This window comes from Felis catus, chromosome B1, assembly GCF_018350175.1.
Source record: "Felis catus isolate Fca126 chromosome B1, F.catus_Fca126_mat1.0, whole genome shotgun sequence".
In the NCBI taxonomy this organism is placed as follows: domain Eukaryota; kingdom Metazoa; phylum Chordata; class Mammalia; order Carnivora; family Felidae; genus Felis; species Felis catus.
Genome location: NC_058371.1, coordinates 149,969,238 through 149,985,662, shown reverse-complemented (window position 1 = coordinate 149,985,662; position 16,425 = coordinate 149,969,238). Strand labels below are relative to the sequence as shown.

At 37.6% G+C, this 16,425-nt stretch overlaps 2 protein-coding genes across 10 annotated transcripts in view; one reads left to right on the top strand and one right to left on the bottom strand.

The window, feature by feature from the left end:
• CENPC (centromere protein C) overlaps positions 1-5,424 on the bottom strand; it is an 80,879-nt gene extending 75,455 nt beyond the window's left edge. For 4 of the 5 annotated variants that reach the window (XM_019829418.3, XM_045056273.1, XR_002156287.3 and 1 more), the window contains exons 1-2: positions 5,166-5,424; positions 900-946 (exon numbers count right to left, since the gene is read on the bottom strand). In XM_019829418.3, coding sequence (XP_019684977.1) covers positions 900-946; positions 5,166-5,183 — 65 coding nt within the window. In that variant the 5' untranslated portion in view covers positions 5,184-5,424. The remainder of the gene's footprint in view (positions 1-899; positions 947-5,165) is intronic. The other variant, XM_006931085.5, reaches the window with a different exon arrangement.
• A 131-nt stretch (positions 5,425-5,555) lies between these two features.
• The window catches only part of STAP1 (signal transducing adaptor family member 1), a 62,796-nt gene continuing 51,926 nt past the window's right edge, over positions 5,556-16,425 (top strand). The window contains exons 1-2 of one of the 5 annotated variants that reach the window (XM_019829431.3): positions 5,556-5,936; positions 6,298-6,370. The gene's annotated coding sequence lies outside the window, so the exon portion shown is untranslated. The remainder of the gene's footprint in view (positions 5,937-6,297; positions 6,371-16,425) is intronic. The other 4 variants (XM_045056276.1, XM_019829433.3, XM_045056277.1 and 1 more) reach the window with 4 other exon arrangements.

Genomic DNA, 16,425 nt, shown 5'->3' with positions numbered 1-16,425 from the left:
ACAGGTATTTTTTAAAAAAGACTTAACAATGTTTCTAATGCTGTATTATGAATATAACTATAATACCATATGCCATAAAAATTTTATAATGATTCATTCATTAGTGTACAGGCTAGGCTACCACGAAACAATCGTATCAATTATCTGTATCATTATCTGTAGATAATGAGAGAGATATTAATAAAATGTATCAATAAATACAGTACTGTAAAAGTATTTTCTCTTGTGATTTTCTTAATAACATTTTCTATTCTCTAGTTTATTAATTGTATTACTGTATTATTTTATGTTATTGGTAAGGCTTCTAGGCAACAGTAGGCTTTTAGTAGCAAGTTTTGGGGGAGTCAAAACTTGTACGAGGATTTTCAACTGTGCAGGGGTCAGCAACCCTCACCCCTGAGTTGTTCAAGGGTCAACTGTACTCATTGGTGTGTTTCTGTTCCTATTTAATTCTGTGCCATTTATCACATCTATAGGTTCAGGTATCACCACCACAGTCAAGATACTGAACAGTTCCACACCACAAAGATCCTTTTTATGTCTTTTTATAATCTATACACACATTTTCTTTTAGCCCTACCAAATGAGCTCTATCTTTGTAATATTACCATTCAATCCATTCTATAGACTGCTTTCCCCATGGCTGTCACTTAGAACTGAGACTACCTCTTCTTGATCCATAATTTATCAGGTGAATTTCTTTTCTCACTGCCATTAAGTAGTCATTACACTGCTTGTGTTAATATTTCTCTGTTAGTATAAAATCACTAAGATAACTATACTTAATCAGTGGGCACAGAAATCATGTTAGACAGAAGTAATCTCTCCCTTCTTCTTTGAAAAATCGCTTCCTAAAAATGGAAATAAAAATGACCTTAAAAGTTAAATATGTAACTCACCTGGACGGTCGGCAAAATCTTCTTCTGTAGTCATTTTTGAGATGATCCTGAAAGAAAAGTAAATCATCAAACTGGTGAAAAGTTAAGTTCTTCATTTGTTCATTCAGCAAGTTTTGTTTATTGTCTATTATAGTACCATAAAGAGGAATTCTTCTGGATCAAGTGAAGGAGAACTTGCCTCATATCTACTGTTTCAAAATCTTTGCTTATACTAATTTGTTCACCCTGGAAATCATTCCATCTTCCTCCCCTTACTCCCATACCTTTCCCATCATCAAAACCACAACTATCTGGGCTTCCAATAATTCAGGCTGGTTGATAAGCAGTATCTACTTATCTCCTTTCCTTGCAGGAAGATTCCTCTAAAATAATAGTTAAGGGCTACAATGGCATAGACCAATGAAAAAGACAATGAAGAGAAGACCATCTGTTAACAAATTTAAGAAATTTGTAGAAGATGGAAAATAAATGAAGTATGTTAATTGATAAAACAGAATAAAAGCAGTAGCAGACAAAAGTTAGTTCAGAGGATCCAGTCTTTGATGAGGAGTAAAGCTGATCTGCCCAGGAGAAAACCATAACAATGCAGAACTACAAAACTCAAAATATGAGGAGGCTAAGAGTAAGAAAGGGAATGAACAGAGTAACAGACTCCCACATCCCCTATCCCTATAAACACAAGTTTAAAAAACTGTATTCTATTGTCTGTCTTAAATATCACCAGCATCTGTGGATCAGGAGACACTCAGAGGTCTCTAAAACAAAACACGAATATCAAGATATAAATTTTAAAAATGGAGAAGAAAAAGGGCCAAAAGAAAACTGATACCAAGAATGAGAAAGAAGAGCATAACCCAACATACACACTTGTTGAATTATTATGTTGTACACCTAAAACTAATGTAACACTGAGTGTCAACTAGGCTTCTATTTAAAAAAAAAAAAAGAGAGAGAGAGAGAGAGAAAGAAAAAACTTGAAAAAAACAAAAACAAAAATCCAATTAGTACCTTCAAGAGAGATTTGAAATACTGGACTCATAAAACAAAAGTGATATACTATAAACACTAAACAACGAAATTAAGACCAAGAAAAATTCTTAATAAAACATGATTGCCTAATGGAGAAAAAGTCTCTTTTAGCAAATGGTGCTGGGAGAACTGGACAGCAACATGCAGAAGAATGAAACTGGACCACTTTCTTTACACCATACACAAAAATAAATTCAAAATGGATGAAAAAACTAATGAAAAAGGAAACCATCAAAATGCTACAGGAGAAAACAGGCAGCAACCTCTTTGACCTCGGCTGCAGCAACATCTGACTTGACATGTCTCTGAAGGCAAGGGAAATAAAAACAAAAATGAACCATTGAGACCTCATCAAGATAAAAAGCTTCTGCACAGTAAAGGAAACAATCAACAAAACTAAAAGGCAAACAATGGAATGGGAAAAGATATTTGCAAATGGTGTATCTGATAAAGGGTTCGTATCCAAAATGTATGAAGAATTCACCAAACTCAATACCCAAAAACCAAATAATCCAGTGAAGAAATGGGCAGAAGACAGGAATAGACACTTTTCCAAAGACATCCAAATGGCTAACAGACACATGAAAAGATGCTCAACACCACTCATTACCGGGGAAATACAAATTAAAACGACATTTAGATACCACCTTACACCGGTCAGAGTGGCTAAAATTAACTACTCAGCAAACAACAGATGTTGGCGAGGATGTGGAGAAACGGGAACCCTTTTGCATCGTTGGTGGAAATGCAAACTGGCACAGCCACTCTGGAAAACAGTACGAGATTTCTCAAAATATTAAAAATAGAACTACCCTACAACCCAGAAATTGCACTACTAGAAATTTATCCAAAGGATGTAGGAGTGCTGATTCGAAGGGGCACCTGCACCTCAATGTTTATAGCAGTGTTTTCAACAATAGCCAAATTATGGAAAGAGCCCAAATGTCCATTGACTGATGAATGGATAAAGAAGATGTGGTATATATACACAATGGAATACTACTCAGCAATGAAAAAGAATGAATTCTTGCCATTTGACCCAATTAAAATATATGGTTTAAAACAAACAAACAAACAAACAAACAAACAAAAATGAGAATGAGCGGACAAGCTACAGGCTAGAAAAAAATATCTGCAAAAGGTACATCTGAAAAGGACTATTATCCAAAATATGCAAAGAATGTTTAAAACTCAACAATAAGAAAATAAACAACCCAATTAAAAACTAAACGGGCCAAAGACCTTATACCTCAGATAAGATGTACAGATGGCAAAAAAGCATATGAAAAGATGCTCCACATCACATATCATCAGGAAAAAGCAAATTAAAAGCCACAATGAGATACCACTATACCTATTAGAATGACCAAAATCTGGAACACTGACAATTCCAAAAGCTGGTAAGGATAGGGCACAACAGAAAACTCTCATTTATTTTTTTTAATTTTTTTTAATGTTTATTTATTTTTGAGAGCGAGAAAGAAAGAGCATGAGCAGGGGAGAGGCAGAGAGAGAGGGAGACACATGTCCGAAGCAGGCTCCAGGCTCTGAGCTGTCAGCACAGAGCCCGATGCGGGGCTTGAACTCACAGACTGTGAGATCATGACCTGAGCTGAAGTCAGGCGGTTAACCGAGCCACCCAGGTGCCCCAACTCTCATTTATTTTTTAATATAAATGGTACAGTCATTTTGGAAGGCAGATTTGGTGGTTTTTACAAAAGTAAACAGACTCTCACCATGACTAAGCAATCGTATTGCTTGTTATTTACCCAAAGGAGTTGAAAACTTATGTCCACACAACAATCTGCACAGATGTTTATAGCAATTTTATAACTGCCAAAACTTGAAAGCAACAAGATGTCCTTCACTAGGTAAATGGATAAAGTGTGGTACATCCAGACGATAGCATATCATTGAGCACCAAAAAGAAATGAACTACCAAGCCATGAAAAGACATGAAAAAATCTTAAACGCGTCATTCTAAATGAAACAAGTCAATCTGAAAAGGCTATGTATGTATGATTTCAACTATATGACATTCTGGAAAAAAGCAAAACTATCGAGATGGTAAAAAGATCAGTGGTTACCAGAGTTCAGTGGGGAGGGAGGGAGAAATAGGCAGAACACAGAGGGTATGTAGGGTAGTAAAAACACTCGATGATACCACAAGGATGGCTACGCGTCATTAGACTTTTGTCCAAACACACAGAATGTACAACACCAAGAGTCAGACTTACTATAAATTATGGACTTGGGGCAATAACGATGGGTGAATGCGGTTCATCAACTGTAATAAATACATCATTCTGGTGGGGGATCCTAACAACAGGGGTAGCTATGCAGGTGTGGGAGTAAGGGGGTATATGGAAAATCTCTGTACCTTCCTCTTACTTTTGCTAAGAACCTAAGACTGCTCTAAAAAAATAAACTCTTTAAAAAAAGGAACCGTGGGCATTAGGTAAATTTTATTCCCCTCCTCTTCCTACAATGAGAATGGCTTTATTTCTGTCTAATTCTATATAATAGAAACAATGTATGTGCTCACATTAAAAGGACGCTCTACAGTATTTTTTACACATCTTTACGCAAACAAGCATTACTTTATAACTTTATTTAAGTGGGATATCATTGGTGAAGATTTTCTTAAAAAGAGAGATAAAGTTGAAAACACACGTTTAGGGCAGGGACCAACATGGGTTGTACAATATATAGTAACTACAAGCAAAGTGTGAAATACAGAATACTGAATACCAAAGGAGTCCAATAACACGGAAACAAAAAATTAGTTCCCGCCCCCTTGGGCATTCATACCTTAAGCACTTTTTAACTAACACCTGCCTTTCAGAAAACTTTACCAGTAACAAGCACTCCACAAATAATATGCTTCTGCAGACCAGCAAGTCCACACGTTGTAGGCGTTCCAAAACTTCTATAGACAGAAAATTATTTGGAGGACTAGAAACCAGAGTTAGACCAAAACAGTAGCAATCACAAGATTCTCTGAAGAGACAGATGCCATCACAACCAAAACTAAAAGAAACCTGTGGGGAAACAATACAAGGAAGTTAACTCCTGGCTATCAGCACACGATCAGCTCTGATCTCAAAAACTTGGCGGGCTTTTCCACTGAAATCTCCAAGAAGCCACAGTAAAACATTTCATTCTCTCCCACCCCGAGCGCAGGTGCCAGGGGCGGCCGAGCTCCCATACGCAGAAGCGACAGGAGCCTGCACTTACCAGACCCGTCGCAGCCATTTTCCGACCCGGCCCCACCCGCGCCGGGGGTCTGGCACGCAAGCCCTCGCGGGCCGTGACTCGAAGAAGCCCGGCACAGACAGAGTCGCGGGAGGAGCAGTTAGGCGGCACCCCAGGAGCGCCCCTGAGGTGGGAGGTGGCAAAACTGAAGGAACTGCGAGCTAGTAAGCGCGCTACCGACGCTCTTCACCCATTGGCTCGGCCCTTCCGGAGCACCCAGCGGTCTCCGCGGTTTGAAACGGTCTGCACATGCGCAAAACGAACCGCTCAACAGTACAGAAAGCCGTTGAAGGCCCGCCCTCACATTGGACACTCCAACAGTCCCGCCCCTCGCAGGGCCCGCCGCAGCCCCGCCCCATCTTTCCCATAGCCCCGCCCTCCCTTTCTCTAACTGTTTTCTCCTCTTTTGCTGGCTAGGTAATCCGGAGGATTGAACGTAAAGCTGGGGGTTTCCGTAAAGCTGCTCTGAGCAGGCACCGTCTCGAGAACAGCCTTTATTCTTGAGACGGGTGTAAAACTTGTCAGCGGTTCTATTACAGAGTAAAAAATAATACTTGGAAGGATAAAGATAAAAATTGCAGAAATCGTTTGAAAAGAAATAGTTCATTGTGCGGGCTCGTCCTCCACACCGAGTCCATCTATGCATCACCTCTGAAAGTAATAACAATGTAACGTTGATGATGATAACGATGTATTCTTCTTTCAAATATGTGGGTAATATTTTCATGAAGCATTGCCAACAAAGTGACTTAGGTAAATATATGTCATTTAAGTATAATGTCCTGAAAGGAGACCTAAATCAGTAGTCTTGAAATATACTCAGCGACTAGCTGTATCATCTAGAATAAAATTGTGGCACTATTCCGGGTGTTTCCTTATTTATATAATTATATAATAGGAGAGCTTATAGATGCTCTGAAGACTTGACCATTTTATGATGCTATGAAACTTGTGTTCTATTTTTGTGATTTAATAAAAATTTGCACAGGAATTTTAATCATAAAATACACTACTTATTGAATAAATTCATTAATCAAGAGTTGAACTAATAAACTTTTTAAACATGTAATGATTTAACAAATGTTATCACCTATGGTTTGTTTATTTTTGGTAGGGAAGAGGTACTATATATTAACTCTACAATCAGACTGGGTTCCATTCTACTCCCAAGAATTCTGTCATAATGGGTAAGTTGATTAAACTATCTGTTTCTCAAGTCCCTTGTCTGTAAAATGGGAATAATATTAAAGTTGCTGAGATATTGGGTTAATTCATTTTAATATCTAGGTGAAATGCCTGGAACATAGTAAGAATTCAATAAATAATGATTGGTTTTATTATAAGGTTTTGCCAATCAGACTACATTATATAATTTGATGTCATATTTGGAATACATTATAATAAAAAAACTATCATTTATTCCGTACACACTATATACTGTTTTTTTTTTCTAAATGCTCTCCATGCACTAACTTATTTTATTCTTAAAACATTCCTGTTAAAAGAAGACAGCTAGTATCCCCATCTTACAGACAACAGAACTGGGATAGTGTTTAAGTAACTGCCCCATAATCACACTACCATTAAATGGCAGAACTGAGGGTGAACCCTGGTATTCTGATTCCAGAACTGAGCACTTAATCACTACACTCTTTATTTCTCAGTGAGAAATTTTACCAAGCTCAATCACCAATGTAAATTTCCACATCTAAAATGATATTCCCTGTTTCCACTGGAAACAGTAACTCTGAGGTGTTTTGTGAAACTTGAAATGCAGTGACATGCTGGTATCGAATGCAGGGCACAAAGGGTATTGGTAATAACTACAGAGAAAATGGAGCAACACTTTATGAAAACCAAAAGTTATGGAAACTCCACCATCCCCAAGCAAACTTTTCAGTTCCCTCTGCATCTGTCCTACTATCTATAGCCCCACAATGGTTTTGGCATCCTAAAATAGGATTGCTAGTTGATGGACTAATGTTTATAAAACCTAGGTTTGTCATGATAGGCCCCCTGCGCAACCCCCCCAAATACATTCAGATCTCTCTTTATGAACTTCCATGGTAACTGGATAAATCTTGAAGTTTTCCATGCCAGCTACATAACCTAGGTGAGGTGTGTGTGTGTGTGTGTGTGTGTGTGTGTGTGTGTGTATCAGTCTATGGAATTATGTGTATTTGATGTGTATATGGGAAATAAAGTTTACAGAAACTGAACTTAAGAGGGTACTAGAAACTTTTAGATGCTTAGGATTTTATGCAGATAGTTTAAAATTGGTTAAAACTAGTTTAAAGAATATTTTAGACCTTAAAAATTACACTCTAAATGAACTTGCTCTAGGAATTGTAACACAATTGCTATTAAAATTTAAATTGTTCCTTATTTATAATAAACTCAAACTGGTAATATGTCCATCATTTACATATTAAATGTAATTTATGTACATGTAAATGTAATATGTACATATTTATAAAGTGTAGTTCATCCATATGACAGAATATTCCTCAGCAATAAAAACAAACTACTGATACATGCAACAACTTAGATGAATCTTAAAAGCTAGGTAAGAGAAGCCAGACATCAAAGGCAACCTGCTGTATGATTACATAAATGTAACTTCATGAAATTATACACATAGAAATGAAACCAATAGTTGCCAGCAGATGAAGTTGGGGGTAGAAGATGCTGACAACAAAGGCCAAGGAGGGAACATTTTATGATGCTGGAAATAGTCTATGTCTTCAATATGATACTCTTATGTTTTTGTCAAAACTCTCAGAACTGTGCTCCTAAAGAAAGGATGACTTTTGCTATATATTATACGTCAATGAACTGGACTTGAAGAGTGTTATTCACTATATATTATACATCAATGCTATATATTATACGTCAATGAACTGGACGTGAGAGTGTTACCAAACCAAAGTGGACCCACTCCTTGGTGACTTACAGGCAGACTACACCAGGTGGAGTTGCCTCACAAGGTCAACTATTTGTACAAACAAGGAGATCACAGGGAACAATTTCCAAAACAGTGTCTCTCCAACAAGGGGAAAGCAGGCTCCTTTTATTAGGCCTTGGGATGAATATTCAGAAGGGATTTTAACATTATAATGAAGCTGAGGTCACCTCTGGCACTTTCTTTTTCCCTTTCCTTCTTCTTCTTCTTCTTCTTCTTCTTCTTCTTCTTCTTCTTCTTCTTCTTCTTCTTCTTCTTCTAAATGTTCACTTATTTTTGAAAAAGAGCATGCAAGCTTGTGAGGGGAGGTACAAAGAGACAGGGGGACAGAGGTTCCAAAGCACGCTTCACGCTGACCCATGAACTGTGAAATCATGGCCTAAATCTCATGCTCAACCAACTGAGCCACCCCACCTCTGGCACTTCTGATTCATCTGTGCAAGCACAGGGGATCAGACCAATAGAGAGAGAGAGAGAGAACCAAATGCAGTGTGGAAATTAGGGTCAGACTGTGATTCAAAACGAAGCCATAAAGAGCATTAAGTGATGGAAAACTAAAGTAGTAATTGTTAAATGACAGGGAAATGTAAAATTTTCTTAGATATTATAATGCTACTGTGTTGATGTAAGAAAATGTCCTATTCTTTTAGGATAAGGATATACATATGAAGTATTAAGAGGTAAAACGTGATGTTTGTAAGTACTTTGAAATGGTTCAGTCAAAAAAAAAGATATAGTTACAGCAAATCTGGCAAAACGCTAACAATTATTGGAACTACATGGTAGATGTGTAGGTGTTTATTAATACTGCTCTTTCAGGGATGCCTAGGTGGCTCAGTCCATTAAGTGTCCAATTTCGGCTCAGGTCATGATCTCATGGTTCATGAGTTTGAGCCCAACATTGGGCTCCATGCTGACAGTGCAGAACCTGCTTGGGATTCTCTCTCCCTCTCTTTATTACCCCTGCCCCACTTGCATTTTCTCTCTCTCTCTCTGTCTCTCTCTCTCTCACACACACACACATGCACACAAACACACATACAAAATAAATAAATAAACTTTAAAAAATAAAAATACTGCTCTTTCAGCTTCTCTGTATGTTGGAAACTTTTAATACTAAAATGATAGGGCAAAGTGGCATTAATAAAATTACTGAAGTTCTCAAAATTTTTGCAAAAAAATTATTATGCCAAAGTGTCATAGACTCTAACTCTAGAGCTCTCTTTTGGCCAGCAAAAGAGCAGGATGCAGGATGAAAAATGAGAGATGGCTAATGTCCGGGAAAAGACAAGAGACCCAAATAAGAGTCCTTGCCCCGTTTTTTTAAGGATCAGAAGGCTTACAAACATGGTGATGGACGTGCACAAAGAGACAATGAATCTGTGCACATTAACTTATGAACATGAGGGAAAGGAGGTCTTGAAAATATTCAGGGTTAGGGGTTTGGGTTAATACAAAGCAAAATCCTGATGCCGGCAGTCGGGCAGAAAGTTGTTTACAGGGGACATGAGGCACCACCTCTGTTTATCTTAGCTAGTCTAGGGGAGGAGACAGATAGGACACGTGACCCCAGGGCTAACAAGGCACCTTTTTTTTAATAATCATCTCTGCTCTGGGCTGCTTCATCTCCAGTGCAGTGGTCTATAGCCCAATTTACCTGTTTACCTAACTTGGTCCTTCCTTCCTGTGAAAGCAGCTTTCTGCTATAGCACTAAATTGGGGGTGCTTCCGCCCTGCATATCTAATCTTGTTTTTTTCATATACCGATGTACTGGGTGCCTTTGCACCTCCCTATTCTTGGTTGCCTTGTTTGTTTACCCAAACTCGGGTGTTAGCATCCTATGGCTTTGTACTTCTTTATTGCCTTGTTAACCCATTGGCAAGCCCGGGGGATTCCTAAGCTTATTCCTCACACAAAAGTCAAAAGTGAAAATATTAGCAATTTACTATAGGATAATTTTGTCAGAAAAAATTACACTCCAAAAATCAATTTGTAAAAATTATAAACATTTCAATTATAACTTAATTTGCTAAAATGAAATAAATTTATTTATATAATTTTGGAGTTTATTTTTTAATATAACATTTAAATTTTTAAAATTCTTTACTGTCAAATGTTGTTCCATGTGTTAAGTACACTCACTTTAAGTAGCCTTTTCTCTACTAAATAGGCTAAGACTCTAATTGCCAAATTATAAAGTGTGTTTGCAGTATGCAGGTAGGTGGCAGCAACGTTCACGAAAACAATTTTATACAATGGGTTAAAAGTCCCCATGAGTTCTTAATTGAGTGCTACATAAAAATCTTTACAGTTACCTCTGTGCCAAGTGTTTGATTCATAGTTGCTGTTGAATTCTATTATATATATATATATATATATATATATATATATATATATATACATTGTTTCTCTTCCCAAGAACACAACAGGGGCGACTGAGTCAGTAGGTAGAGCATGTGACTCTTAATCTCAGAGTTCTGAGTTTGAACCCCACACTGCTGGTAGAGTTTCCTTATAAAAATTTTTTTTTAATAAATAAAAAGAACACAACAAATACACTATTCTCTGGATCTCCATTCTGTAGCCTGTAGTTTACTTCTAGTCAGCATAATTCTGAAAAATTAGCTTTTGTCGTTTAAAACACATTTAGGGATGCCTCGGTGGCTCAGTCGGTTAAGCGTCAGATTTTGGCTTAGGTCATAATCTCACAGTTTATGAGTTCAAGCCCCACGACCGGCTCTGTGCTGACAGCTCAAAGCCTGGAGCCTGCTTCAGATTCTGTGTCTCCATCTCTCTCTCTGCCCCTCCCCTGTTCGCAGTCTGCCTCTCTCTCTCTCTCTCTCAAAAATAAATAAACATTTAAAAAAAATTTTTTTTAAAGAAAGAAATAGGGGCTCTTGGGTGACTCAGTCCATTAAGCGTCTGACTTTGGGTCAGGTCATGAACTCACAGCTCATGAGTTCAAGCCCCATGTCGGGCTCTCCAGCTCAGCACAAAGCCTACTTCAGGTCCTCTGTATCTTCCTCTCTTGCTGCCCTCCCCTGTGTGCTCTCTCTCTCTCTTTCTCTGTCAAAAATAAAACAAACATTAAAAAAAAAACTTTCAAAAAGTACAATTAGATTTTCAAAAGTTTAATACTTTCTGCATTATAATTTAACCTTGCAAAGACTTAAATTATTTTAGTGGTACTAGGCAAAAAATTAAATAATAAACATTAGTAGTTATTGACACAGATATATGCTCCAGATAAGTTATATGAAAAAACGTAGTTTATCAAATATCATGTACTTATCTGATTATGTAAATATACACAAATAGAGAAAAAGTGCCAAAAAGGTGATGGTACCCATCCAAACCGTGCTAATGGTGGATGGTGGACGAGCATGTAATTTTCATTTTTTTAATTTATGCCTGAAGACTTGTTTTTTCTAGAACTTATATAAGTAAGTTTTCCATTTATTAGGAAAAATTAAGAAATTATTTTAAGTATTTATAAAGCATGCTATATGAGATGTTTGTAAATTTAAGCGCCTATAGAAATTCATAAACAATAAAGCGCCCAAACTATAGCTTGTAGGCCATACCTAACAGTGGGAAAGGGTGAAAGAAGTAGGAAAATAAACTGCAAACAAAGACACAAAGCAAAAAGGTCATAATCTCACAGTTCGTGTGTTTGATTCCTATGTCTGGTTCTAACCAGACTGGGCAGCACTGGGATTCTCTTTCCCTCTTTCTCACCCCCTCCCCCGCATGTGCTTTATCTCTCAAAAAAAATTATTATTTTATAAATAAATAGGGGCACCTGGGTGGCTGAGTCGGTTGAGCATCCGACTTCAGCTGAGGTCATGATCTCATGGTTTGTGGCTTAGGGCCCTGCGTTGGGCTCTGTGCTGGGCTCTGCTGACAGCTCGGAATCTGGAACCTGCTTTGGTTTCTGTGTCTCCCTCTCTCTCTGCCCCTCCCCTGCTCGCTCTCTCTCTCTCTCTCTCTCTCTCTCTCTCTCTCTGTCAAAAATAAATTTAAAAACATTAAAAATAAAAATAAACATTAAAAAAATAAAAAATATTTTAAAAAAGGAAATGCTGTGCTACTGACAGAAAATCTGTCAGATATTGTAGAGTGTTCATGTTTGCAAAATGAACTAGATTACGAACACCTTCAATGTTAGCATAAATTCTCACTTCTTCCTGTAGACAGTGCAGAACTATATTGATCAGGGGTCAGTTCTATAGAATAGAACTCGTAATAGCTACTTTAGGCAAAAACGGGATCTACTAGTATGCATTATTGGTTTACAGAATTGTTGGGATGGAAGGAGAAATAACATATTCAGGGCTTTCAGGAATGATTTCTAAAGACACACTGCAGAACTGAACACCAAGAGCCAGCTGTTGTATGTATAATCAGGAAGCAAACTGAAAAGCTGAGAAGCTAATGCTGGTGCTGGAATCTCCAGAACCATACTGACACTGCACAATCAGGAAGTCACTTCTGTTACAAAAGTGCCAGGTCTAGGAAGCCACAACGAATAAGAAGTCTCCATGAGCAGGAAGCCTCCTTGTTGCTGCTGGCTCCAGAAACACATCATATTCATCGTGACAGGTACCAGAAAATTGACGTTCCATGCTTTGACTAACTATCACCACCCATGAAACTAGTGATCAACTACTGAGACTTCTGATAGTATTGCCACACAAAAATTAGAAGCCTATAGACCATGCTTCAGCCTAGGGGAACAGCAAATCAAGAATAAATTCTTTTTCCATCTACCTTGCTACCCAACTCCAGCTCCCAAAAAAAGGTCTGGATATGTAGTTTTTAGCTTTTCAGCCTCTGCCGTAAAAGAATGGCATACGGGAGTGCCTGGGCGGCTCAGTAGGTTGAGCATCCGACCCAGCTCAGGTCATGATCTCACGGTTCCCCAGTTCGTGGGCCTGAACCCCATGTTGGGTTTTGTGCTGATATATTCAGATTCTCTTCTGCTTCAGATTCTGTCTCCCTCTCTGTCTGCCCCTCCCCCATGCACATGCGTGCACACTTTCTCTCTTTCTCTCTCTCTTTCTCAAAAATAAATAAACATTAAAAAGTAATAATAATGGCACACTGGAAGGGGCTGGAATGGATACTGAGCACTAACCTACCTTATCCCAGAAAGCAGCAGTAGTGGGGTTTTTTGGTTTTTTTGTTTTTTGGGTTTTTTAGTGGATTTTAAGTGAAGCAAAGAGGAAGAAAAATGTAGACCTAAACTTTCTTTGTATTGAGCTTGATATGGCTAAAACTAAATTCATTATTGCTCTACCACCCAAACTATCACCCTATCTGGAATTTTCAGTTTCTATTACAGCTACTATTACGCAATGATTTATCTCATTTAGAAACCTGTATCTATGTGACATTCAAGAAACATTTCTCACTAATATAAATAATACCCTACACTAAAAAATAGTGAGAACATTTAACTAGAAAGACTTTTATCATCATAGATGCAACTCTTTGTACTAAAAATTATGTCAGCAAATTAAACCACTCTGACAGAACTACGAATATCACTTCTACAACAGTGATTCCTTGCCTTTTTTTTTCTGTCCCAAAACACCTAGTAGAATTTTTTTTTTGAGTAATTATGACTCATTATGCCACAAAGTAAGCCAGTCATTAAAATTAAAGCTGTATTCTTCAGTTATGGATTGTAAACATAAATGTATTCAAACATCTTCAAAATTTACTACTATGAGTTGTGATTGAAATGGCAATAAACCATCAATAAACATTATGTGAAACAAAGATCAGAAATTGGGAAATACAGGAGACAGGTTGGAGGCTCTAATACAGAGTGATTGATTGAATCATTTCTAATAAGTGGATAGTAAAGTACTTTAGAGAGCCTTAACTGTCATAAAAATGTGTATTCATTTGAATTGCATTATAACATGGATGACTCAAAAGAGCACTGAGATTTTGATTTTATATGAGTTAATCTTATACTTCATTCAAAACTGTTTAATTTGTAGCCATGTATCTAATGTATAACAAACTCCTGTTCACAGAGCTGATGATGGCTGTGTCCAGCAGTTTGACAGTAACGTGATTGTTCTACACGGCAACAAAAGAACCTGCGTCAACCAATGGTCACACATATCAGAAAAAAAGAAGCTTCTGTCACAGCAGAGGCTAAGAGCTCCCAAATTAGAACTGTATTTTCCAGCCGGAAGTTAGTCATTTAATCAATGGTTACTGCAATCTACCTATCAACTTCAACACAATCCCTGTATTTGAAAAACTTAGTTTCCTGTTGATACAGAATGTATACTAATAACCAATATACAGTAGGCCAAATACTGTAATAAAATATCTGTAAGATGCTGTGGAATGCAGGGTGAAAGCAATAAAATTTCTCCTTGGAGATGGGGAAGGCTTCAGGAAATCAGGAAATCTTCACAGACAAGGATATATTCAACTGAGGTCTTGAAGGGTAGGCAGGAAGTTGTCATTTTAAGAAGAACGAAGGGCACCCAAACAAGATATACAGTAGTTCGAAAGGTATGAGGAGATGTGAAAGACCATGAGGTATCGAGCATTGGAATTAACCAAAGTTATTAGAGGAGAGAGGTTTTTTTTAAGGAGTTTCAATTTAAGGGCCCTGTTATGAAGGATCTCGTATTCTATGCTTGAGCACATTATTGGTGCTCAATATTTAGTGTTGACTGAAAAAAAATGAAAGAGTGCTCAAAAGCAATGAGAATCTATCAAAATGTTTTAAGCTGGGGAGTGACTTGATTAGATGTCATTTTAAATGAATTAGAGAAGAAAAAGTGTGAAAAGTAGGAGACTTCTGAGGAACCTACTGTAGCTCTTGAGACGAGGGAGGAAGTTGTGATCCTAGATAAGTTAAACGGTTTGCTCAAGGGCTTAGCTGGTGAGTAGCAAAACTGGCTACTCATTATTCACCACCTAAAATTTGAGATATCTATAAGAGGATTTCCATTGTCATGATGCAATTGGAAACTGTGAGCAGGTCTAACTGGCTAATAACGTTTCAGGATGTTTGCATCTTGTAGTGTTTTTTTTTTTTTTTAAGGAGACATCATTTGAACATTGGTATATTAACAATTAATGTGACTTGAAAATCAGCAAACCAAAGCAACTTCCAGAGGCTGATAAGCTGGTTTTTCTTTAATTTTGCGTATTTTTTTCATAAGGTAGGTAAGAAAGACATAGTTAACTAGATGATTATTTCTCAGAAATATTCCTATGCTTACATTTTTCTAGAAGCATTCTTTTCTCCCTGGCCACAATGCCAGTGACTACTTTTCTCATATTCCAACCATGGCTGTTTCACAGCATCCTGTCTCCCTCCCCTTCTTTCCATTTTCTGTTCTCATCTCTCCTTTCATTTCCTGCCTGTGTTACACCAGCTACCAGTTGCCAAAAAGGTGGATTAGGTCACTTATCAAATCAGGAGGTTTTCCCTTGTCATTCATTTTCCAAATATACTGAAACTGAAAAGTAGTGTGGTTTTACCTCAAAAAAAAAAAAAAAGCAGGACTTGTATTTTATCACTGGAAGGTTTGAGTAATAATAGGAAGGAGGTCTCGACTTAATATAAAAGCAGAGGAGAGGCGCCTGGGTAGCTCAGTAGGTTAAGCATCCAACTCTTGATTTTGGCTCAGAGAATCCTGCTTGGGATTCTCTCTCTCTCCCTCTCTCTCTGCTCCTCCCCTGCTCATGCTATCTCTCTCTCTCTCTCTCTCTCTCTCTCTCTCTCTCTCTCTCTCTCTCTCTCAAAATAAAAAAAATAAATAAATAAACGTAAAAAGATATATATAAGCAAGGGAGTGATTTTGAATCTTCAACTCCCAATATCTGTCTTAAACTTTTTATTTTGGATGATTAATTAAACACTTTCCTCTGGTTAACTGATAATTAGTCTATATTGCTGTACCTCACTTTGTAGACAATTTGGCTGCACATATCTACAGCTGCAGATCCAATGGAACCCATACTGGTGGGGAAAACCATGTGATGTCTCCATTAGGAAAGGAGGATCAGACTCGAGAGTCCTACCTTATTTTGATTTCTAAGAATCAGCTGGTCTCACTGGGGAGAATGCCCAGGCCTTGGCTATACTAAATCCATAGTAATTCTGAAATACAGAGGATGAAATAAGAAATGGTGGAACTTCTCAGGATCCCTGCAAAACATACCATGATTCCTTCCAGTGTTTCCTTCCCCCATCATTCCTTGCACAGTGCTCGGCCAAATCCAGTCTCTAAAGGACC